The 27,261-nt window shown below is 41.6% G+C and overlaps 1 protein-coding gene across 2 annotated transcripts in view; it reads right to left on the bottom strand.

Annotated features, from left to right (window-relative positions):
- The window catches only part of NKAIN3 (sodium/potassium transporting ATPase interacting 3), a 200,561-nt gene that overhangs the window by 104,183 nt on the left and 69,117 nt on the right, over positions 1-27,261 (bottom strand). For both annotated transcript variants that reach the window (XM_081917666.1, XM_081917667.1), the window contains exons 2-3: positions 10,428-10,565; positions 4,003-4,083 (exon numbers count right to left, since the gene is read on the bottom strand). In XM_081917666.1, coding sequence (XP_081773792.1) covers positions 4,003-4,083; positions 10,428-10,565 — 219 coding nt within the window. The remainder of the gene's footprint in view (positions 1-4,002; positions 4,084-10,427; positions 10,566-27,261) is intronic.

Here is a 27,261-nt window from a genome sequence, read left to right on the forward strand (position 1 = left end):
TAAATAAAATAAATTCAAAACATTTCAGGGCTCACTCATCATATTTATGTGGTCAATTTTACAACAACCCTAACAATTATAAGAGAGCACAATAAGGGAGGTTTTGTTTAAGTGCCAACCTCAAACGGGAGAAGAGTCTCAAGAAGCAAGCATTTTACAAGTGGGTTTCCACCTGAATTTTAAAGAATACAAAAGCCAAAGGCGTCTATTGTAGTATCCAACAAAGGCCATTCATTTCATTTTAAATAGGGTTTGAATAGGAGCTGCAGATAATTGTATCACACATACTTTCTTTATCTTAACTGTAAGATGTATCTGCAAAATGTGCACTCCCCTTCCTTGGAGGTTTTTGAGCAGAGGTTGAATCTGACAGGTATGCATTAGCTGAGATTCTTGCATTGCAGGGGGTTATACTAGATGACCCTTGGGGTCCCTTCCAAATCTACAATTCTATGATTATATAGTACAAAAAGTATTTAGGATTGGCTGAAATATGTTTTGGACAACACTCAACAGCAAGGAAGTAAGGCAGAGCTGCATTCAAAAGCAACATCCCTGCTTTGAGTTCTCCCTCTGCCGGCATAGGTACCCACAGAGATTTTTCCCAGGAGGTGGGGTGGTAAAAACTGTGAAAGGGTAACTAGCACAACAGAACAGGTCTATCCTTTCTGGTCAACCTGGTAAAAGACTGGTGATGGGGCATGAACATAGCTGGCCTCTGGGAAACTTTCATCCCAGGTCTACTTCTCAGTTGATTCTCAATAGGTAGAACTGCTAAGAGAGGCAGATTTAGGGTAGCGTGACTGGTTCCACCATACTGCATGTCAAGCCTAGGGAGCACTGCAAGGTGCCACAACTATGATGTAAGTTAATTGAGCAGGATGGAAGGTGACAGGTGGGGTGGCAGCAGTGGTGGAATGTGTGGGGGGGGGGTACAAGGGTGGTTGCCCAGGGTGCAAAATTGTTTGGGGCACAACACTTGGTGCTGCCTCAATATAGCTGTAAACTTCCGTTGCTGGGTTTCATTGAAAATGGCTTCTCCATGAGAACCAAGAAATGACCTCTCCAGACATTGGAATGACTCCTCTTTTCTTATCTCTGTGGCTGCAATCTCCTGGGTGACACAGACGCTGTTAGGCAGTTGAATGTGCATGCATATTTCCCTCCCACCCTCCATCACCTCCACACAGCCCTGGGCACTGCAACCCATGTTAAATTTTGGCCTTCTGAAGACCGAAGTTCACCCCTGCTGCTATCCATCTACAGATAGATCCTGAATCCAGGTAATGTTTTTCTATCCACCATCGAAACCCTCAGTTCTTTCCCTTGCAGTTGCAGAATGGGATACTGTGGTATAATAAAAGAAAATGAATTTCCTACTTAAAACAATATTGCTGTTTTATGATCCTGTTTTTATGCAATTCTATGAAACCACTGTAAATGTCACCTGGGAAAATACAAAACTATTTTTGGCACCATCTGGAAAGGCTTTCTAATTAAGTCCTCAGGAATGCAGTTGTATAAGTGAAGCATACCTACAAAAAGTTATTCTGAAGCTTGCAGGGAGTGGAGAAAGACTTTGAGGGACTCTTGTTCCATACCATAGGCAACCAGTTGAGCCATGGGCTGGATGCACCTCATGTGGCCTCGCCATCTCGCTCACAACAGCCCCTCCTGAGTTAGCCTCTCCACTAGTTAGATATTTTCTAATGCCTAACTGCAGCGTGAGGTTGTTTTAAGGAGGGTGGGGTCGCTGCTGGGACAGGAAGGGTTAAGCATCCACATGCTGTGTGCAGTGACTGCATGTGGGGAGGGGAGATATGCTGGGGGTGGAGGTGCAATGTGTCTGGGTTTGCGTGTGGTGTAGCATGCCCATTCTTGTTTTGACCTCACTCACCACTAGCCCAGCAGCATCATAGTCTGCAACACTGAAACAGATGCAAGCTGGCATCTCTGATAGTAAGCCTGGTTGAGAATGGAGGCAATGATTGAGATTGGAGGAAATGAGGTGACTTTCGGCTTCTGAAACTCAACCATCTCTTTCCATCACCGCTCTTGGTCCTGCATTGTCTGGTTATATAGTATATACTTCTAGCTCAGTCACTGGTTTAGCCTCACCAGTCTGTTTTGTTTGAAATAATAGTAAAAACATAACCTCACCTCTTCCCAAACTCATTAACTATCAGTGAATAGCAGAGCATTACAAAGCTTTGTTTAAAAAAACCTAGCATGCTGGTCTGTTCTTGTTCCACTGAGGAGCCTACAGGGCAAGGCAGCAAGGGAGGTCGGCTACTGCAGCACCATGGACAGTTCCTAGTGAGCAACTTGCTCTACCTAGATCAGAACTGTAGAGGCCTTTTGAGACATGCACATATTAACACCTTTCCCACTTTGAAGTTTTCATACCTTATTGCCAAACTACAGATTGAACTCTGACAACTTCTGAAAACAGTACTCTGGTTGTGCATGCACGGAACAAGCATAAAATCTCCCCTCAACATTGGATCTTGCCTAAAAAGTTTATATTTTCAATACAAACCAAAAATCATGCAAAATTGTCTGAAACAGAAAAGGGTGAATATAATAAAGAACATCAGAAAGAAAGGCTAACTCAGATATCTTGGAGACTTTTGCTCCAAATGAAATTTATAATCAAAACTGTGGTGTAATAAAAGAAAATGAAGTTTCACTTTGAAAGTCCACCTTGAAAAAAACAGACAAAAAACAAAAAATGCTGTAGAAAAAATTATCAGACTAACAATAAACCTTCAGGACCAGAAATACAAATAAATCAAAACAACACCTGGATATTATTTAGGTATGATGATTAAAATAGTCAGAAAACCCAGAATGAACTTTATTACCATGAAATACTATAGGACTTGTGGGGTCTATGATGTAGCTGAAAGATTAGGAGAAACCACATGAGCAGAAGAAAAGAAACAGAGGACCCACCAGGTCAGCTGACGTTGTGTGTGTAAGAAACTTGCATAGATATTTTAATGCTTTAGACACCGCTTAGAACAAGTTCTTCTCTGTTACTATGCCATGTACTTGCCGATTTCATTAAATATATACACATTTACTTTTTTATTAGAATTCTTCTGTGTCAAAGGTTCATTCACACTCAGCCTGCCCACCCACTCCCATGCTACTGAATAGGTGACAGAATAATCCTTGGGATTTATATTAACATTTCCTTTTAAGTTTGTTTATTATTAACTTAAAAATACTACTGTATTTCCTTTATTGGGCATTCTCAGAGGCCTATTCAAACTACTGAGCTGATGGGAGATGGTTTGGATTTTGTAAAAAAAGCTTTGGGGGTGGGGTTTCTGTACCCTGAGCAGTTACACATTCTGAAAGTAAAAGATACTGCTGTTAACTCTCCAGGAAACCAAAATAACATGTAGGCTCTCATCTGTGATTTTTATTTAATATTGTGAAATAGAAATAGAATTATAGTCATGAAATAGCATTAGGCTGTTTTTGCATAATGGTGCTCCAAACAGCTGTTGGTACTTGTTTTCATGCTGTTATGTGTTAAAATGCTACACTATTTAAAATGTTACTTATATATTTAAAACATTTTTAGCACACTCTTATTTGCAAAATGCAATTCCAGAGCGACCAATAACCAGTGCTATTTTTCTAGGAAAAAAAGGTGCCAGAACTCACAATGAACACCTCTCTTATAATACAATGGCACCCACCTGAGAGGTGCCAGAACTGAGTTCCGTTGAATTCCAGCTGAAAAGAAAGCCCTGTTAGTAACTAATATGTTTCCCGTGGCCAGCTGCACTCAGTGATCACCCTCTACAAGAAAAAATAGGTGAGGCAGCCCAAACATTTACTATAACAGACAGACTGGCAAATGATCAGCAAAGCAACCCAATGATGTCTGATGGTTTTGTTTTTTAAAAAGAATATTCCTTCTGTAATGTTATTATCAAAACATCATTGTCCTATCCTCCCCCAAACCAGGATTTACATGGAACCTACCTTAGAAAGCCCACCTACTTCCAAATAGAAGCAGATAATGAAAACATTCCATGTGACCCAGATAGCAGTCCATACCGAGTACTAGGGTGGAGAAAAAGAGAAAAAGAGAAGATGAAAACACTGTACACAAGGTGTAGATCAATAATATAAAAAGATCAATAGGTACAGCACTTCTGGGAACCATGAGCAGAAGATTTCTCTTGGCAGAAAGCCCCTAGAACTGTAGCCAATTGCAAATCCAATATTCTTTCCTTCTGTAACGAAACACAAGGAAAAGCTAGATTTATTATTTATGGTGCTAGATTAACCTATTGACACCAGTAAATTCCAAAACGTTGAGTGATTTACAGTTTTTGTATTCTACCTTTTCCTCTTCACAATGTATCTATACATAGAAATGCACTGAAATAATCGCAATACAGTCAAACCTCAGATCCCGAATGCCTCCGTTTTAGAATGTTTCGGCTCCCGAAAGCCGAAAACCCGGAAGTAGATGCTCCAGTTTTCGAACATTTTTCAGAAGCCAAACATCCGACGTGGCTTCCACTTGAGTGCAGGAAGCTCCTGTAACCAATTGGAAGCCACATCTCAGTTGTCAAACATTTTGGAAGCCGAATGGGCTTCTGGAAAGGGTTACGTTTGACAACCAAGGTTTGATTGTATAGCCTTATTCTGCTAAATGGCCTGAAAAGTTGGGAATCAGATGCTGGGATAAATTTTGCTAAAGAATTGCCAGCATTAGATTACAGTAACTTCAAATCACATGGAGAACATATGTGCAGATATAAAAGTGCAAATAAAAAGGGGGGGAGCCTGAATTTTGGTTGGTTGTATCTTTTATATCCTACCATATCATGAGTGTTTATTATAGCAAGGCACACACACATGCATCCATCCATACATATATGCCTGAAGGCTGAAGGGAGGAAGTTACAGGTAAAAAAATGCTTGGTAGAAGTGATGGATGCTACACTTGGAACCACAGAAACTATCATTGGAAAACACAGGCTGCACTTAGATATCGAAAAGTGTTTTTGATCTTATTTTGTGCTGGTTTGCAAAATTCAAAGTTAATTTGCAGGACAGAAAGCATTGTCAATGGAAAATCTTTGTTGCATAATAGGAATGGTTTGGTGCAAACAATCCAAATGTACTAGTTCAGAAGCAGTGAAGCAAGGTCGAAAAAACATCCAAATGCATAATGTAATGAAATGATAGCTTCATGGTGCTCAGTGATCATATACTCTGCACATTCAAGTGAAGCTGTGAACCAAATCAACATATAGTTGGGGACTTTACCCCCCCCCCCCATAGTGACTCTGTGTGCATTTAGGAATCTGTTCACAAGCCAGATGAAAGCACAATGGCTTGAGCTTGCAGCCAAGAGGTGCAATCCCACGCCACCCTCCACATGTGATGAATGACATTTAAAAAGTAGCAGGTGGATTTAGCCTTGTTAAAAGGTAAAGGGACCCCTGAGCATTAGGTCCAGTTGCGGATGACTCTGGGGTTGCGGCACTCAGCTCGCTTTAGTGGCCAAGGGAACCAGCGTACAGCTTCTGGGTCATGTGGCCAGCATGACTAATTTGATTCTGGCGAACCAGAGCAGCGCACGGAAACACCATTTAACTTCCCGCTGGAGCGGTACCTATTTATCTACTTGCACTTCGTGCTTTTGAACGGCTAGATTGGCAGGAGCTGGGACTGAGCAATGGGAGCTCACCCCATCACGGGGATTAGAACTGCCGACCTTCTGATCGGCAAGCCCTAGGCTCTTGGTTTAACCCACAGCCCCACCTGTGTCCCAATAGCCTTGTTAGACCCATCAAAATCCAGTTCTACACATAATTTCACCTGTTGCTGTAGCGAAGTCACCTCTGAGATAAGGCAATGAAACAATGTAAGCACCCTGAAGTTCAATAAATATCTGATAGGAAATCAAGAACTCATATAGTGGGACTATGCCAATTGTAGACTATGCAGGGAGCATCAGAGTGTGTGGAATTCTGTGGAGCAGCTGATAAGAAATCTATCAGTCACACTGTCTTTGTAGCTGTTCAATCAGTCGTTGCCTTCAGCAAAGCACCAAGAATGCCCGCTCCAGGCTCTTGTGTCTTCGAAATGCCTTTTACAATAATCCCTGACCCAGTCCAGCTCGGCTTGTGATTGACCAGGGAAATTACAGGACAAGACAATAGGACAGAAAATTCCTCAAAATCACTTTTTCCACAGAAAAGCTCTGCCTTATCAAACATATTTTTGAAGTCAGTGTGGAATTGCCTTTCTTGTTGCTCTCCGCTGTCCACGCTGGCTTAAATCCAAGTAATCTGGTTTCACTCCTTGTACGTATTGCATTTATTACTCTCAAAAGATTTGGTTTCTTTCCTGCCCTAATCTAACTCTTTCTCTGTAGGCATTTATATTACATACATTCCGACTTTGCAAGAGCACACTAGGTAGCATAAAATTATCTATGCAAATATTAAATCCCTCTGTGCTCCCCTGGAGGGAAAACATGTCCTATTTTCATTTCTTGGAGAAACGTGTAAATTGATTTTATTTCATTTCCCCCACCCCCCGGACTATATTTGGCCAATTTTAGCTATGTGAAGCATCACTTCACAGATGTAAAACACCAGCGGTACTAAGAGAAAACTGAGCAAATACACTCTTATCATCCTTAATCAGTAACAGCTTGGGAATCTCCCATGCTATGAGAAAATGTGGAAGGAATATATATATAAAAAATTGAACTGAAAAGCACTTTCTTGAAACAGCTGAAGCTTTGCCATATATCAAACAAAGAAATTGGGTGGGGGGGGGGAGGTAGTTTTGCAAAAGTGTGCTTGTAGGGATAATTACTAGTGAAACTTGGAAAATTAGAATATCGTGGAAAAGTTCATTTATTTCAGTAATTCAACTTAAAAGGTGAAACTAATATATGAGATAGGCATGACATGGATGCTATCAGCCTGTGGCACTGCTGAGGTGTTATGGAAAACCAGGAAGCTTCAATGGGGTTCAGGTTAGGCGAGTTTGCTGGCCAATCAAGCACAGTAATCCCTTGGGCACTGAACCAGGTTTTGGTACTTTTGGCAGTGTGGGCAGGTGCCAAAGTCCTGCTGGAAAATGAAGTCAGCATCCCCATAAAGCTCATCTGCGGAAGGAAGCATGAAATGCTCCAAAATCTCCTGGTAGAAGGATGCATTGACCCTGGACTTGATGAAGCACAGTGAACCAACACCAGCTGATGACATAGCTCCCCAAATCTCTTTTCTGATGAGAGCAGCTTTTGCATCTCATTTGGAAATCAAGGCCCCAGAGTCTGGAGGAAGAATGAGGAAGCACACAATGCCAGATGCTTGAAGTCCAGTGTGAAGTTTCCACAGTCTGTGTTGATTTGGGGAGCCATGTCATCAGCTGGTGTTGGTCCACTGTTGGTCCGCCTGACCTGAACCCCATAGAGAATCTATGGGGCATTGCCAAGAGAAAGATGAGAGACATGAGACCGAGCAATGCAGAAGAGCTGAATGCTGCTATTGAAGCTTCCTGGTCTTCCATAACACCTCAGCAGTGCCACAGGCTGATAGCATCCATGCCACGCAGCATTGAGGCAGTAATTGATGCAAAAAGGGCCCAAACCAAGAAGTGAGTACATATGCATGCTTCTACTTCTCAGAGGTCCAATACTGCTATTGCAATCATTGTTTAGCTGATTCCATTTAATATTCTAATTTCCTGAGATTGTTAATTTGGGGTTTTCATCAGCTGTGCACTGACCCCTCTTGTTCTCCAGGCTTCGTGGACCTCTCCGCAAGCAGCGGGAGCGCTCCTGCTGCTTGCGGAGAGTTGCCTGCATGCCGAAGCCTGCACGCGCTGAGAGGGACCATCTGTAGGGGCTCATGTTAAGCACTAGTGGTATACTCACATGCCAAGGAGCCATGACTGGCCAGCGTTCCCTATGAAGTGTTCATGTCTTTAAAGAACACACATATGGCTCCCAAAATACCGTATATACTCGAATATAAGCCAACTTTTTCAGCATATTTTTTATACTGAAAAAGCCTGCCTCGGCGTATACTCGAGTGAGGCGAGCAGTTGCGGAGGGACGAGTGGCTGCTCCTTCCTCCTCCGCCACTTTTTCCACTGTCGGGGGCAGTGGAGGGGGAAGCAGCAGCCCAAAAGAAGCCCTTTCACCAGCTCCTTCCTCCTCCTCTGCCTCTGCCGGTGGTGGAGGATGAGCGAGCAGCCCGAAAGCAGCCCTTTCAGGCTGCTTGTTCTTCTCCTCTGCTGCCGCCACCACCAGGTTTGTGGTGTGGTAAACCAGCTTAGACTCAAGTCAATAAGTTTTCCCAGTTTCCCCCCTAAAATTAGGTGCCTCAGCTTATATTCGGGTCGGCTTATACTCGAGTATATACGGTACATGAAGCACCCTTAAGTTTTCTATAGCCTTGGTATAAGAAATAGGAATCAGAAATTCAGGCTGACTGGCCCCATTCTGAAGCTGAGTGAATTAATTTGTGGGATTCTGTACCTGCGCAAGTATTATGCCAGCTACTTAACACACTATTCACCAAGACTGTACTTACGACAAGATGTCTCTGTATAATGACTTACAGTAATTAGGAAGTCCAAGGGTAAAGCCTTTCCAGTCTTATTTGCACCCATTTCTACCCACTCTGGAGAGGCCTGGGCAGTGGTGGGACAGGGGTCAATGGGGAGGGGGGCAGAGAAAGAATGCTGAATTTTATGGTAATGCACAGAAGGCAATTAGGACCTTTTCAAATGTTTTCCAGATGAGAAGGTAAAGCTGATTTTTCAAAAGCACCCCCAACCACATGAAAATTATGCCTCCCCCAAAAACCCCCTTAAGGTCCTCTGACAAAGGGCTAGTCTTCATCAAGACTTTCATTCTGAAGGTCTCTGCGGTGTCACCATACTTAAAGAACTATAGGACTCAAATCATCAATACAGAAATAAACTTTAAAAGCATGCTTTATAAAAATTCTCCAATAGATATCCTTTAAAAAAGAAGTAGTGATCTTTATACCTCAAAAGCCATTACTGATAAAATTACAGAGAGATCCCAAACGCTGACATTTTCAGGGGGAAAGCAATAAGCATTCAACCTTTCCAGCCAGCGAGGGGTCAGCGGTATGTGAAGGAAGCTAGTTTTTCAGATGGCTTCAGAATGCTTGATTTCTGGATAGGTTAAGCTGTAGAGATCCCCTGTTCTTTCCCCTGTGTTCCAGTGGAAAACTATGCAGCTGAAAGTTATACATGGCCTGTGCTTAGAATTGTGGAAGTTTACATAATTGATGTAAAAGCCTATGGGCACTCCAGTGTTATTTATTTTTTAAAATTCCTATCATTCATTGCCTTCAGGCTCAGTCACTAAAGTCTGCAGGAATTCAAAGCAGTCTCACATGACCTCCAAAACTCAATTAATTGGTTGGGGAAGGGAGTGTGAATTGCAGAAATAGCGAATTCACTGGGGAGGAGGTTCTCTCCTGAGTCTATTTAAAAGGTCATGATAAAAATCAGAAATGGTGAACAAATGAAGGGCAGAGCTATCCAAATTGGTTGGCGGGGGGGGGGCAGGGAGAGAAAAAAGGTGGATATACAGCTATATCCCAAAACGTAGAGGTTCATGCCAGCTAGAAAAGTGGGTTAAGTTTTTCTTGCCCCACCCCTTTTCATTCCATCAGCTCCAGGCTAGCCAGCCCAAGGATCTGTGGGGCTTTACATCCATAAGGAATTCTTGTCACATAACAAGGAATTTATCTTGTTTTAGTTCATGACTGCAAAAATTACTTTAAAATGGGTCTAAAGCTGGTGGTGTCCCACCCTTAGCTGTCAAATGTCATGTATTGGGCCTTCCTGTTGGCTTTCTGCCTGCTTGGACACAGAGGGTAGTGTGGTGGAGCTTCTCCATTCATGGGACTCCTCTCTGGTGGTAGGAAGGTATCAGCGCTACATACTAGCTGCCTCCATATTCATCAATACTGGCTGGGGGCAGGGAGTGTCATATCCCCTGGGACTGCTTCTCTTACCAATGCCCAGCCAGCTATTAGGGAGACCTGAATGCAGAACTGCTTGAGGTAAATTACTCCAACTAAGGTGTGACATTTTCAGAGGATACTGCTTGTAGAACATATTTGTATCTGTTTCACATTTCTGCGGACATATGATTTAATTCTAATATTCTGCTCAGGTTTTAGTACTCATTTTCCTGCTCAAAAGGAGATTGACAATATTCGTGGTACAAAAAGATGAAGCATACTGGAGAACTGAACAAAAATATAATATTGCATTTATTAAAAAAACAACAACACCCACCCACATTATTCAGGTGTTTTAAATTATAACTGAGCTGAAATATTATATTATCCATTTTAATAAAAATCAATGAACTCAAAACTTACCACAACTATATACCGAGGTCTGTATTGTATGGTTCCAAACAAACCCAAAATGACAACTATTATGTGCAGGAAATTACCAAGGATAGGAGCCCACTGGAAGCCAAGAAAGTCAAAGATTTGTCTCTCCAGGGCAGCTAACTGTAAAGAAACAGAACATAAAAATACCTCAGTTAGGATTAAATCAGTCATTCACAGTGTAAGTATCACTCTTAAGACCTAGTGAATAAGACTGGTGATTATCCCATTACTTTTGTTGCATAAGGAATTTATCTTGTTACCTGCCCGTGCAGAAAATCAAGGCTAGAAAAGTTTTCACATCTCAAACTGTGTTGGCACCAGACTGATAGCTTTTTCAACAAAAACTGGGAACTCTCACATCCTAATACATGTACAAAAGCACACCCAGAAATAAAAGAATCACACTAGTTTAATGTTTCCAAATGGAAATCCTTCATATAGTAGTTGCATCATGTGTTCTCCATGTACCTGTTCACCTGCTTCTGTTTCTATTTTCACATTTCCCCTTTCATTCCCCATATTTTCCAAATTGTTGTATAAACATGTCCAATGTGTGATGGGAACCTGACATTTTAGACAAGCTTACTGAAACCATCAAATATCAGATTGCCTCAGAAACTCAGTTTCACCTAAGTCCTTCACTATTCAACATACTCAGCAGCCATCATGGGACAAGTAAAGATGGTGAAAATACAACTATTATTTCAATTTCTGCCATCATATCTGTCCTTCACAGAGTCAACTGGAGGCCAAAGTATGGCTTTTCTTGGGAATGAGACATGTTCTCTTGCCTTGGGCTCTTATCATCATTATCATCACCACCACAGTGCTTCAAGGCATATGTCATAGCTTGAAGTTTCACAACTACATATAGAAAAACAGCCCCACACTGCTAGTGTAGAAGAAAGCTGTAATGGTTAAATGCTGGAAGGAAGCAAACCCCAGGAGTATCATCTGTGCTGCGGTTGACTTGTCAGTGAATTTCATAGAATCTCTTATTGGTAAAGAGCTACATGTTGAAATGGACTTGTAACTTACATTCCTAATAATTATTGATACAGCTCTCTTTTTAAAATACTCATGTGAATATAAAATCCTCAAAAATGTGTGTGCTCAGTGAATGAGTGGGCAAAGTCTTTACAGACAAAAAAGAAAAAAGCAAGTGAAAATATATGCTTTTTCTGGAGGGGGGACATGTCAAAAATAGATACATTGTTTGCCAAGATAACATTTACAAGTCATCTTTATGCCCATTAGTAAAAAAAACTAACACAGATACTTCTGGGAATTTTATTACTGAAAGGCCTTTAAGTTTGCACCACAGACTTCACCTGTCCCCAGTCCTCATCTCTCATTCTGCTACAGTCGAAAATAAAATTTGTGAGTTGGCGCCATATATGCAAAACTATAAAATGTTTGCTTAATTTTGGTCACAACCTTTGGGGGGGGGGGTTGGATGCAAAATTTTAAGTTCCTATGATAGTGCTGTGGCCCACATGTTAGTAGTGCTGGCAGGCAGGCTGGGTAGGGGATGCAGCCAAACTCATCTTGTCATGCATATCTTGGGATATTACATAGATCAAGAATTGCTCGGTAATCACATGACACCAAAAAATGAGAGAAATCAAAGTCAATTCATGAATCAAATGAAGAACGCCATTACCTCACCTGTCAACAAATGCAAAATTGCAATTCAAGTTGAAACCATTAAAAGGCTGCTAAAGATTCAAGTATCAGAGGCAGCCTAAGAACTATAATAATCAAATGGCAATGCTCACATGTTCACACATTCCTGCTGAATCCTCACACTTCCTAATTTCCCTTTTCTACTATATATGTGTGTGTGTGCTGTTGTAATGAGAATAAAAATTAAAATTAAGCAAACATATGCACATTTTCTTAAATGAATTCATGGTGTTGATGGGATTGAGGGGGTGTATATAATATGCTGCATCTGCATTGATTTATTGTCTGCCTTTAGTTGGTTTTAATAATTGTATTTTCAAAAGATTGAGCACCAGTTGTTGCTGGGGGGGGGGAGGTACATAAACATTTAAAAAGTGAAACTGCATGGTTTGTTTTGGCTCAACCCTTCTGTAGAGAGATCTTTGAGGAAAATGGATGCTCAGCTGACTATTATGGTGTACTGGTAATTGTCTTGGACCAGGGAAACCTGGATTCAAATCATGGCTCAAACAGTGAAAGCAAATCTAATGACCAGGCCAGATGAAAAATGGGTATCCAACTGGAACTTTAGCTATCGAGTTCAAAAACATCATTGCTTAAAACTCTTTGTCAGCAAAAGGAAACATTTATCAAAATTATTTCCTAACACACATCTGTCAAAGACTATTTATGTTTTCTATTGCATTACTTTACAGATTGACTGCTGCATTTTCACTAAGCAAATATTTTAAAACTAAAACTGCACTCTGTGAAAGAGATACTCTGGTCTAGTAGTAGTCTAGCTACTGTAATGAAGACCCACAGGACCAACATATTGTGGAAAAGGGGTTTAAGATTGTATTACAACCCTTCCATGCAGCTGTAACTGACCAAAAAACAGTAGCATTGAGACTTTGGGCTGAATCCCACAAATACCTGGGATAATGTGCATATAATGGAATTTCAGACAAAGAACATAATACTATTTAAATGCCAGTGCACCCTATGCAAAGGACCATGAAATTTACAGCTTTCCCATCCCATCCCTGAAAGAATTGCTAGCCATACAAAAGTGTAGATCACTGATCCAAAACCCAACTCTAATTCTCTGTTTGTCATGGTCTACACATTATAAAGCATAGTACATAGTACATAGTACAATTCATAGAAGTATCAAATCAATGCATTTTTCTATCCTAATAGACCACTCCTATTAGAACAGGCAAATATCCAGAGATGGCTAGTGCTCAGCTGACAAGAAAAGTAAACCTTTTGAGTCAATGGGAAGTCTTCTGCTAGTCAGGAAATAAAAACAAAGCTTCATGTGATGAAATGGTGAAGAAAACCAGAGAGACATTCTGCACATCCTCTGTGGAATCTCAGCACTGGATGACAGGAGCCAAAGGAGCTCTAATGAAATAACCTAATCTGGGTTAGCACAGGGCACAGAGTTTCTCACCCAAGAAGATTCTTTTCCACTGCCCACTACAGGCTCTCACCCTGAGCTGGTCAAGTGGCTGTGTCCTGCACTCCATGCTCTACACACAACCGGTCTCTCACCCCAGCAAAAACTCGTTCCAATGAATGGGCTACAGAGAGCCAACAAACATTCCAGAATAAAAGCAAATACAGGTAGACCCTTCACCTTCAGAATTACACCCTTTGGAGCCAAATCTTCAGCAGTGGCTTGCAAGTGGACAGCAGCAGGACTTATCCAGCTCCCCATAGCACTAATTGAAGCTAAGCTTCCCTCTGGGGCTTTTGCTGCTAGTGAATTGTGGGTCAGAATTTTCTGCCTCCCCTCCTATTCCACTCAATGGCAGATAGCAACCAGGTCAGCTATCTAGGAGAGTAAGTACGGTAAACACATCTTCATGCTATGGAATTTGGTCCAGTATGTATGTACTGAAGCCAAATGTGTGAAAGAATGGCCTCAGCCCAGTATACCTGAAGGAGCGTCTCCATCCCCATCGTTCAGTTGAGGTCCAGCTCCAAGGGCCTTCTGGTGGTTCCCTCACTGTGAGAAGCAAAGTTACAGGGAACCAGGCAGAAGGCCTTCTCAGTAGAGGTGCCCATCCTGTGGAATGCCCTCCCATCAGATGTCAAGGAAATAAACAACTATCTGACTTTTAGAAGACATCTGAAGGTTTAGGGAAGCTTTCAGTGTTTGATGTTTTATTGTATTTTTAATATTTTGTTGGAAGTTGCCCAGAGTGGCTGGGGAAACCCAGCCAGATGGGTGGGGTATAAATATTATTATTATTAATTATTATTATTATTATTATTACACCTTGTTTGAAAGGCACTCATAATCTCAGGTTTGCACATAACCACACCCTCCCAGGGATAAAAGTACATATAAGGCACTGCAATATTGAATTTCCCTTTCTGTGGGATCTCTCCGAATTTGCTGTCTGTGTTCCTCATTCAAACATGAAACAGCGATAGCAAGACTTTTCTTAAGAGGTATGCGTACCTCAAAACCAGCTTGAATGAGTAGTTCTAGAGTAAAGAAAAAGGAGCAGCAAAGTGACCCCAAAATTTTTCTCCTTTTTTCACCTCAGTCTTTTTGAAACTCATTGAATTGCTGCTGAAGTCCCACAAGCTTGGAAGAAAAGAAAAGAAAGAAAGAAAATATGTGGTGACCTTTCATTTTATGGGTTCAGGCACAAAGCTTTGTGCGGTGCAGTGATCTGTGCAATGTGTCCTTTGTACAGCAATATTTTTCATTTAGACAACTTTGGTTAAAAAAACCCCCTGCTCTTCCAATTTTGACATAAACCCAGAACCCTCCATGAACCTTTCTGTGGCCAACTGCTCTCCACTGTGGCAATTAGTACTGTTTCCTTCTTGCAGAAAGAAAGGGAGGGGGGAGAGAGAGGGGGGGGGAGAGATAAAAAATAAAATAAAATTAAGGATGACATTCAGCTAAGTTTTACTTAGTGGAGTCCTATTGAAATTAATGGACCTAACTCAGTCCAATAGTTTCATTCAGTCTACCCTGAGTAAAAGATAATTGAATACTACACTAAGTCAATAGCTACTAGTTACAATGGCTGTGTACTATCTCTGAAAACCAGTGGCTGGGGAATGCAAGTGAAGAGAGGCTTATTTGTGCTCACTTCAAGTTTATGGGTTTCCCATTTGCCTTTGGCTGACCACTGTGGGGAAAGAATACTGCACTAGGTGAGTCTTTTATCTGATCCATTTGTGTGAATGTTGAGGGTGGCAGGAGATGATACATTGTTTAGTAATATCCTTCCTAGCTTGCGCTAGCAAGTTCCTTCACTTAGCAGAGTGCATTCCCCTTCTTACGCAGCAGAAAGCTGGTTGCAAACTCGTGTGAGTTTCTTAAGACAACAAGCAATTCAATCTGGCATGCCCAGACTGAGATATGTTCTAATATTCTAAGATTCCTGGTAAGTGTTTTGGTTTGTAAACTGGAAGCAGAACATGTTTTTCTTCCTGTTGAGTGTGTTCCATTTGTAAACTGAGTCCCCCGCTGTTATGGGAAAGCACGCCTTGGTTTAAGAATGCTTTGGTTTAAGAATGGACTTCCAAATGGATTACGTTTGTAAACCAAGGTACCATTGTATTTTTATTTCATTGTGCATTCAGGTGGGCATCTGATTTATACATATGGTTCCTAATCCAGCAAGTACATCTTACATAGATATCCATAGATGGGCAAATACCTTCTGCAGAAATTATATATAAAGATATGAAGCAAAACGAAACTGATGAATTGTAGACTCATTAGCCAATTAAGAAGAGAAACGCACATGTTAATAATTTTCTAAGGTCAATGATCAAGCACCATAATCTGGTTACTTCATTATTTTAGAAACATTAAGCATAAAGAGGATTTCAACAGCAGAGGTATTAAGAAAGAGTTTCCCATGCCTCAGAATAGAATGGTGCATTCACACTTTTCTATAGCATATGTTAAAGACAAAGGGCAGACATAATCATCAATAAACAGCACCTTAATTCTCCCAGTGAATGGCACATGACTATTTCAAGCAAACCTACAGCTGCCTCTTTGAATTTAAAATACAGCAATATCTCATTAAAATATATAGAAGCACTCTAGAGAAAACACTAATAAAGGGCAAAAGTGACAGTCAGAGAGGGGTGGTTAAGAAACATAGAAAGCTGTCAGAGCATTTGCTCCATCTAGTCCAATATTGTCTGCTCTGGCAGCAGCTCACCAGGGTCTCAGTCAAGAGGCATTCCCAGCCCTACCCAGAGATTGAACCTAGAACCCTCTGCATGAAGCAGATGCTCTTACAGTGGTACCTCGGGTTAAGTACTTAATTCGTTCCAGGGGCCTGTTCTTAACCTGAAACTGTTCCTAACCTGAAGCACCACTTTAGCTTATGGGGCCTCCTGCTTTTCCACAACAAGTTGTGCCCAAAATGACTTACAGCAAACATTTGAATCATCAAAATAGAAAACATTTGAAATACAAATACAGTGGTACCTCGGGATACATACGCTTCAGGTTACAGACTCCGCTAACCCATAAATAGTACCTCGGGTTAAGAACTTTGCTTCAGGATGAGAACAGAAATTGTGTTCTGGTAGTGCGGAAGCAGCGGGAGGCCCCATTAGCTAAAGTGGTGCTTCAGGTTAAGAACAGTTTCAGGTTAAGAATGGACCTCCGGAACGAATTAAGTACTTAACCCGAGATACCACTGTATACAAAATACGGAACATGTCAGTACAGTTTTAGGACTCTCATTATTATTTCTATTAATGTTCACAGTTCTCCTTTCAAATACTTAGCACCCCTCCCCAATCTTTACAACAATATGAGCTGTATTGGTTTGGGGTTTTCATTTGTTATTATGAACCTCCCCTAGATCCTACTCTGTTCAACACAGATCTAGCAATTATCAGAAATTTCCTTGCTATTACCATCCACACTCAATTAGCCTTCTATTGCACTTTACCATTCATTGTTTGGAGAGGGTAGGTGGTGCTATTTAGCAGAATAATGCTTCAGCAGAATTCTCCATGATGTATCCCAGCAGTATTCCTACAGTCATATAATGCTCCTGCTGCTCTTTTGCCTGTTTATGACTCTAGCTGACAAACATACCAATTTCTGTCAACTGCTGTTTCTAAAAAACGATGTATACTGTAGCACTGAGACACTGTATCAATCAGTATGTGTGTGAAACACTGTGTGTGCATACATATGTATACAACATCCAGAGGGCAGCATGAAATTAGACTGGGGGTCACAGGTTCCCCATCACTACTCTAGGTATCTAAACACACACATACACACACAGACACACAGACATGGTTCTAATATAAAATAGTAATTGGGCTTGCCAATCAGAAGGTCGACAGTTCGAATCTATGCAACTGGGAGAGATCCCATTGCTCTATCCCAGATTCTGCCAATCTAGCAGTTTGAAAGCATACCAGTGCAAGCAGATAAATAGGTACCACTGTGGTGGAAAGGAAAAGGTTTCCATGCACTCTGGCACTCGTCACAGTATCCCATTGCATCATGGTTTAGTCATGTTGGCCTCATGATCCAGAAAGCAGTCTGTGGATAAACGCCGGCTCCCTTAGCCTGAATTGAGATGAGTACTGCATCTCATATTCACCTTTGACCAGACTTAACCATCCAGGTGTCCTTAACCTTTTCACCTTTAATATAAAATACCCTGAAATTTTAATAGGACAATTTATTCCAGTGTTGTTTTCTTTCCCCATAAGGTGTGCTTTTTTCAAAATGTAAGTTATAATGTCTACCATCCACACTTTGGTACAAATTCTCTAAGCAGCACTTTTTAGTGCAATCAGCTCTCATTAGGAGGCCTTCTGGTAGAAATCTCCTTACAACACTCTCTATTAAAGCTAGGATTGATGACTTGATGGCCCACAGCCAAAACGATTATGCCAATGTTGATTGAAGAAGTTTACATGCATTTGCTCACTACTCCACCCTCCTGCCTTCCCTCTCTATATCACTTGTCTCATTGTAAACCAAGATGATATTAATGGATTGCTATTGAGTGAGCTCTGTTTTCCAAGGCCCTTCAGTCAGTGTTAATCACGAAGTGCAGTTAATACATTTTTAATACAACTGTATGCGTAGCTAGATTATGCACCTGCTGGATGTGAGCATAACACCCACCCTCTGGAGACCTGGTAGCAAGCATGCAGCAGGCTGTACTTCATACAGAGCGGAAAGAATGCTCTTTAAATAAAAGACATTAAATATCACACTTGTTATGTTTTAAAGGAAAGCCAAATAACATGAGAATCCTGAAGACTTAACGGTGGCATGCTGGAGAAATACAGTATTTCCTCTACACAATATTACACAGTCACAACTACTTGAAACAGTAGAGGTTAATGAATGCTTATAGAGTGAAAGGCAACATAGACTGGAGGTTAATTTGTTCATATTGGCCCCATTTCCTACTTGAAACCATCACTCCCCCATTCCTTCAGCTAACACTGAAGAGAGGAATGCCCATCTCCTTTGAAACTGTTTTCTTTCAGCACAGTTATTTGCCACTCAATCAATAATTAACTGGAAGACTGACGGAATGGAGGCACCTACAACACAAAGCACTCTCCAAAGGGGCTGTGTCAAAAAATGGCAAGCAATTAAGAAACCTGTCATTAATTCACTGTGTTTGTTTTTGGGATTTTGTTCTTCTTTGCCTTGAAATAATACAATGATAAAATCTGTACAGCAAGTCAGAAGCAACTGTGAGACTTTATTAGCATGCTAATTCATAACTGCTGGGTAGTGCTCAGTAAAGATGTTATGGTGCTTCTTAAGTTCATAGCGGAAGTTTGGCTTTTTTGTGGCTTTTAAAATGTACTTCTGAACCCTTCCACTTCTCAGATACTCTGAAATTGGTAATTCATTTAGAACAATTTCTCAAAGCGATACTGTTTCTTCCAAGTTCCATTTTATTACACAAATAGCAATTACCTCAAATTGCCAATTTTCTCTCTCTCTTTAACATGAAAACAGGAGACAAATTTCTACAGGCTAAAGCAAGAGCTCAGAACTTGTGCCCACCCCACCCCTATTATTGTTGGACAACAACTCTCATCATCTCTGACTACTGGCCATGCTGGCTGGGCTAATGGAAGTTGAGTCAAGCAGCAACTGGAGGGCCACAGGTTCCTCATCTGGACTGAAGGTTGGTCATTCCAGGCTTGAATCAAACCACAAGTGTTGATGGCTTGCAGAAAAATAAGCTTCCCCTTGGAAGAAATTGGATATTTGGGGACTGGGAAAGCTCCAGAAATTTATTCTATTACCTAACATCCCAAGGACAGAAAACAACCAACAACCTTGTTTATTACTATTATGCAGGACTCCTGAAATAAGCACCAAATACTTTCTCTGATATGGTAAGTGAGGAAAGTTAATAAATCTGGGCAGATAATCCAAAGCCCTGATCTTCCATACTAGAGGGAGTTTGGATGAGGAAAATTTGTTCCTGTACCCAGTCTTGTCCAGATCTGCTTACCTCTTCCATCAGGGGAGCTATGCTACCAGTAGATATGTACTACAAGTAGCATACAGAAACTACCTATGGTAGTATCCCTTCAGAGAGTACATGCCCTCTAACATTTCTCTGGTGAAAATAGGGACTTCCTATTTCATATCTTCCAACATTTCTCCAATGAAAATAGGGGTGTCAAAGTAGGACATTACAGCATCAAATCAGAAACCAGGATGTAAATCTGGGACTGTCCCTGGGAAATAGGGACACTTGGAGGGTCTGAGCGTAGCCAATAGAAGCATCAGAAACCATAGGATCCTGAGCTCACCCTACTACCTACCATCACTTGATGGCAATGGGCCCAATCCAGGCCTTTTCATTATACCATTCCAGGAGCTGGCACAGTAAAGAGACTTTTGCCCTGCCCTCCCTCCACCTTGTGTGGTGTGAGCAGCAGGGCTGTGGATGTAACAGTGGCTATTAAGTCCTGCCATAGCTGGCAAGGGGATGGGATTCTAGGCTTTGTTTCTCAGACAATGGGAAAAAATTGTTTCACTTCTGTAAAGTGATACAACCATGGTTATGGCAGGTTTTTGTAAAAAGCATAAAAGTGAGTAATTCTTTGTAGATCCTAATCCTTTGGAGCTTCAGAATACTGGACTGGGTAGTGCTCAGTAAAAATAATATTAAAATTATTATTGACTGCAAGTTTGAGGGTGCAAGTTAATAATAATAATAATCTTGAAGTACATTGAGCACTAGAATTTATTTATTTTTACATCTGTACTGCAGACATGGGATATTCAATCTTGAAAAATGAACAATGGAAATTTACAAAAAATAACCAATCTAATAATACCAAACCTTATTCAAAGGGACTAAAGTATAATACAGGAAGATGCATCTTAATTTACAATGATCATATTTAAAGCCAGAAAAGGAAATTAAAGCATCACTTTCAATCAAATATTTTTCCTTCTTTTTCTGGGTGGGTGGGGACAGGGTCTTGAAACAAATGGTATCACAGGGGAAAATATATGTTTACTTGCCATCACTGCTTGGGAGAGTAACTGTACCTTTCCCCCAGTGAAACCACTGGATTTGCCCTGAGACACTGAAATGCTTTGTCTTTTCTGTATGATCAACAAGTAATCACCTCACGAAAATGCCATCCTGCTGCATGGTGAGAGGAATAATCAATCCTGATACTGTGACTAGAATACATATTTGCAGTTTAGCATGAGCTGGACTTTCCCCTTCTGTTGTGTATGTGAGTGAGGTGTGTACAGTGGAAGTTTGTGGTACCCTTAACTCCCTTTCACTACAGATGTTTAGGGATGATAAAGATCTTCAGCTCTTATTACAGTCAACAGCAGCCCTACCAGAACATTATCAAAGATATTTGATAGTCCTGGAAACATGTTAAGATTTCCAATGACTACCTCTTAATTTGGCAGCTGCATTTTCCGTATTCATGACCTCCAAGTGGGATTTATAGAGTTTTTTTGTGGAATCAGAACATGGAAGGAAACACTATACAAGAGAAAGATATTGTGCAAGTATCTTCTGTTTCTGCCAATTCCACCCCTCAGTGCAGGCCCCCCACCATCACCACATTATGTGCCATTCCAGGGAACGCTCACAAACAACTTTCAATCAGGTGCGAGGGTCTGAAATAGGAAGGAGATTGTTGTGCAAGCCATAGACAGCATGTATGACAGAGAGAGCTAAACTCTTTTGTTCTTGCTAAAAGGATCTCTTCTCCATCAGAACGAAGCGAGAAAAACACATACAGTAAGATGTCATGTTGTACTAACCGTGAGTAACTTAAGTGTCATTACTTTCAATGGATCTAGTTTGAGTTGGGCTTAGTCGAATACAACCCTTAAGATCTGGAAATTACAGTGGTACCTTGGTTCTTAAACACCTTGGAACTCAAACAACATGGAACCCAAACACTGCAAACCCAGAAGTAAATTTTCTGGTTTGCAAACGTTTTTCAGAAGCCAAACATTCTCCGTTTTGAGTGTTACGCTGTCAAGTTGAGTGCCACATTTCCATTTTGAATGCCACACTTCCATTTTGAGTGCCACACTCCCGTTTTGAGTGTTATGCTGAGGTCTGTCTGTTTTTGCTATTTATTATGTGTGTGTTTTTGTGACTGTGTGGAACCCAGTTCAACTACTGATTGATTGATTGATTGATTGATTGATTGATTGTGTGACTGCAGTACATTGTTTATTGCTTTCATTTTATGGCTCAATGGTCTCGTTAGTAAAATCCATGTTAAACTGCTGTTTTAGGGGTTGTTTTTAAAAGTCTGGAATGGATTAATCCATTTTGCATTACTTTCTATGGGAAAGCGTGCCTTGGTTTTGGAACGCTTTGGTTTTGGAATGGACTTCCAGAACGGATTAAGTTTGAGAACCAAGGTATCACTGTATTTGTTTATTTTTATTATTGTTCCCACTTGCCTTCTTTTAAACTACTGTTTGTATATTATTAGACACCACATGCTTGCATATATATTTCTATGTACTGTACAACCAGGGCAGAATTTGTCTGTACATATACAGGAAAAGGGGACGTGGGTGGCGCTGTGGGTTAAACCACAGAGCCTAGGAATTGCTGATCAGAAGGTTGGCGGTTCAAATCCCCACGATGGGGTGAGCTCCCGTTGCTCGGTCCCTGCTCCTGCCAACCTAGCAGTTCGAAAGCACGTCAGAGTGCAAGTAGATAAATAGGTACTGCTCTGGCGGGAAGGTAAACGGCATTTCCGTGTGCTGCTCTGGTTCGCCAGAAGCGGCTTAGTCATGCTGGCCACATGACCCGGAAGCTGTACACCGGCTCCCTCGGCCAATAAAACGAGATGAGCGCCCGCAACCCCAGAGTCGGTCATGACTGGACCTAATGGTCAGGGGTCCCTTTACCTTTATACAGAAAAAAGGGTGGCTAGTAAATGTGCATCTGAAAACATACAGCATTCAGGTGGTGGTGATGTAGATGTATTTTTCCATTAAACCTTTCTCTCCTCCAAGGAGCTTAAGGAGAAGGGCATGTCTCCCCAGCCCCCACTCTTTTTATCCTGGTAAAAACAGTGTAGCAGTAGGTTAGGCTGAAAAATAGTGACTGGCTTCATGGCTAAATAGAGCAGTGTTTCCCAACCTTTTTTAGGCAAAGGCACACTTGTTTCATGAAAAAAATCTTGAGGCACACCACCATTAGAAAATGTTTTAAAAATTAACTCTGTCCCTATATTGACTATATATAAAGTAACTCTCTTTAATAGGAATCAAATAAACACAAAGAAAGTATTTTATAATTACTTTATTATGAAATAGTAAGTAAACAGAAATATGAAAAATTATAAAATACTTTATTCAGTGCGCCTTTTGTCCCTCTCCTCGAAATGCTCCAACTCAATGTTCCTCCGCGGGCTGGCCATTGGAGAGCCGTGTCGCCCACACCGCAGCCCAATACAATATGAACCCTCCCCTCGCAAGCGGCAACCCCTCCACACTCCCCACCTTAAGCCTCCACACGCGCCCTGCCCAAAGAGATGCCCGCCCGCGCGCGAGGGGATCCTTTACCTCAGCATCCCACCAAAAAAAAGGGCGGGAGACTGCGGTCCCTCAGAGGCTGGGCGTTAGGAAGAAGCAGCCGCCTTCATCCAAGCAGGAGCAGCAGCAGCTGTAGCTGTAGTAGCGCCAAGCTGTGCCGGGGACTCCGTGCCCATGAGCGGAGGGAGGGGAGAGAGAGGAGAGGCAGCAGGTCGCCCTCTTAAGTCACGCGCGCGCAGGCACCACCGCGCATCCCTCGCGCCCTCTCGCAGAGCCCCTGCTCAGCACCTCCCGCCTCGGGGACGCCCGTCATGAGCCGCTGAGAGGCCGCCAAGCCTCCAGGCTGCTCCCATTCAGCCTTAGGCGCGCGCCCGCCTCGGGAAAAGCGGTGCTGGGAGGCGGAGAGAGAGAGAGAGAGAGAGGACGCCGCTGGCCGCGTCCCACCCTCAGTCAGTCGGCTCGGAGCTACTGAGGAGAGGGAGGTGGGGACGACGGCGCGTCTGTTCCAGCGCGCCCCCGCCCCCTCTCCAGAATCCCCAACTAAATACGATGCGCTAAGGGAGGGGGGAGAACCCACCCACAAAGAGGACGCCTTTCTGCAGGGCGCCTAAGGCCTCTCGCCGCCCGACTCGCCCGCCTCCCTCCCACAGCACACCAGGCAACGTCTCGCGGCACACTAGTGTGCCGCGGAACACCGGTTGGGAAACACTGAAATAGAGATTTGAACCCCTCAATCCTAACCCTCTGCTCTATCCAAAATACCACAGTGACTCTCAAGACTGAGATTAAGCATTAAAGAGGGATTCAAAGATATATTCCATATTCATAGCTCATTTTCACAGCAGGCTGGTTATGCAACTGAGTTCTCAGTTTCCTACCTATAAAATATCCTGTTCCTAGTGTGGCTTATTTCATCCATTTTCATGAAGCAGTAATGGGCTTTACCTAAAAAGCCTGAAGCCAAATTCCATGTATCTGTATTTCCCCACACCCCACCCTGCAATTACCATTCCCGATACTCTAGGTTCATTGCCCACATAAAACAATACCTTTTCATTTAAAGATTTTATTCTACCATCCTAGGACGTTGCTTTTAGTGCTTGGAATCATCATCAGCTCTGTCATGCCTAAGAAAAAAACAATTATTATCATTTGCTTCTGGCACAGCAATCCCCATTTTGTGAGTAATGAATTATGAATTTAATACTTGTAAGAGCATTACAAGATTAAATTAAAGTAATTAAATTCAAAATTACCTTTGAAAAAAAAGAGGAAGAGCTCTGCCAGAGCCCATCTAATTGTTTCCACAATTACACATTTAAACCAATGCAGAACATCATCTTCATCATCCCGCCTTTTAACCTAAGGTCCCAGGCAGATTAGAACAATTTTAAAAACAACATTAAATACCATGCAAAACAACTCAGTCACAAAAGTAGGGTGGGCCCTAAAAAGAATATGGAGGCATCTGAAAAGCATCCATGAACATGGGGACGTTTAGGGACCAGCGATGTCCCTCTTCTTGCTCAGTGTGGCTGCCATCACCCTAAGCTTGAGAATGATTGCTTGGAGGACCATGCTCTCATGACACCAAGGATTTAAAACCATTAAAAACTCCATTAAAAACCACTGGGTGTTTGACCACAGAATTAGTAAATCCTGAATTGGGGACACTTATCAGCCTGCCAGTGAGCCACATTCTTCAGCAGAACAGAAGGCATAAAGGCAGACAAGCCCCCAACCCCAAAAAAGTCTGAAACATTGACCCATCTCCAAGCAATTTATTGATCCTTCTGATCTGGTTTGGTTATAACAACTTCCAGATCAAGCCTGGGTCTTCTCTTTACTTGGCCTGACCTGACTGTCTTCCTTTCCTCCTGCTGCATTTGACCCCAGCCTGCCCTTTTCCCCAAACTATTTGCCATCTCTACAATGCTGGCTTCTGTTCTCCTTGGATGGGTCCCTGGCTGGTGAAGATAAGCAACTCTGACATAAACAAAACCTTTTTTTAAAAAAAGAGAGAAAAGGCATTTTAGTAATATCTATTTCTTGCTATGGCATTGAAGCCTGCAAACAGAACTGCTCATTTCTAAACAGGAACAATTTTAGTTAGTCTCAGTTCAGGAGAGTGTTTTACCTTCTCAAAAAAAGAGATCAGATAGATATGTTTAATGATTTTAGGTCAGCGTTTAAGGTGAGAATAAAGACTGTTTACCCACTTTTTGAAGACACAGCAACATATACAGAGACCACATTTAGCAAGTGCCAGCTTTCTGTGGTATCTGTATGGGTTGCATTAATGGTGTCCATGTGCAGATAGAATGGGATGCTTGGGGAACGAAAGGAAGGTGAAGTACTATTGCATGAATGAAAACCCATTCATGCATTGTTGGATTCCATCCTGTGTTTTTTTGGACACTTGGGATTGCCAGTGTTTACTATCAAATGGTGATATTCATCCAACCACAAATATTCACTATAATGCACCTAACTCAGAATAAGTCTCCAGGTGAATTTATAACGTTTTCCTTTCTACCAATTTTGGCTTCACATTATGTTATAGAAGCAAATGCAGCTACCTGTGGAATAAACTGAATGTGTATGGAAAGCCCAGATGCCATGTTTGCCAAAGGTTTGCTGTCCTGCAATTCCAACTCATTGCCTGAGCTTACTTTCACATGGAGCTGGGCTGGGAAGCAAGCAAAGGCACAAAATCTTGCCATTCCACAGCCAGCAATGAAAACATTCTCATTACCTGGAATTTGCCACCCACTACTATTCTGAGAAGCATGCAGCCAGTTTACTATGTGTTCAGCCAGTTTACTATGTTATCCTGCGAATTCTGGTTTAAGCCAGTAAATAAGGAATACACAAGAGCTTCTATGGACCCAAAGATGATCGATGGGCTAAGGTTTTAGGTATTGATTCTAAACAATAGATTCTTGTGTGCATGTGCACTGAACATGTATATCCATTATTCATACATCCACTGAACATAGGGATGCCATACATCTGGATTTTCCTGGACATTACCGTGATTTCAAAGGTGGAATTGACGACTTGGGGGAATTTGCGAAAAGTGGTGCTTTGTCCTGGATCTTAGGCAAGTCAATTGAAAAATCACGTTTTTGAAATATGGCAACCCTAACTGAACACATCATCAGTGTTTTTAGCTATGAGATTGCTGGTTTCATGTTTGAGATAGAGAGTCACTGATCTCATTCAAAGCACTGGCAATTTTTAAAGAAGACTAGTTCCAGTTAAGTACACTATGCATATGATCCCGTGTGCCTGATGCATGTATTTTAACACTGTACAACACCCTTTGGCTAAGTCAGTTGAAAATCTGAACACTTAACCTCCCTTCCTCCCTTCTTCCATATGCATCTTTCCTGTAATAATTTATAAAATAGCACATTAGGTTTTGGTCAAATATTAAAGTAGCTTTTTTTTACCATGTTGTTAATATATATATTTGCACCCATAGATAAAAAAGACACACTGGAATCGAATATCTGTATTTCAGACAAGTTGTGAGTTTCAGTAATGCTTGAGGGAATTGGGTATGCTTAGACTGGATAAGAGCAGACTGTGAGGAGATATGATAGCCATCTTCAAATATCTAAAGGGCTGTCACATGAAACAAGCTTGTCTTCTCCTACACTGGAGGGTAGGGCCCAAACAAATGGATTCAAGTTACAACATCTGGAAGAACTTTCTGATGGTAAGAGCTGTTCAACAGTGGAACAGACTCCCTAGAGAGGTGGTGGACTCTCCTTCACTGGAGGCTTTTAAGCAGATGTTGGATGGCCATTTCTCATGGATTCTTACAATGCAGGGAGTTGGACTAGATGAATCTCAGGATCCCTTCCAACTCTACAATTCCATTATTTTCATGTCAACACAAATGCTTATTCTAAAGTAAAGAGGGAGAGAATCCTCTTTAGATTATTCATATAAGTTACATTGGGAAAATGTATTTCTTTTTTCATCTTTCAAAAAGAACTTGAATTGGTGCCTTCTTAATTATGAAATGTATAGAGCATTTTCAGAAATGACACCATTCTCTAATGCTCCTGTCCATTAATGAAGCAGATT

This window comes from Podarcis melisellensis (assembly GCF_964234715.1).
Source record: "Podarcis melisellensis genome assembly, chromosome: 7".
In the NCBI taxonomy this organism is placed as follows: Eukaryota; Metazoa; Chordata; class Lepidosauria; order Squamata; family Lacertidae; genus Podarcis; species Podarcis melisellensis.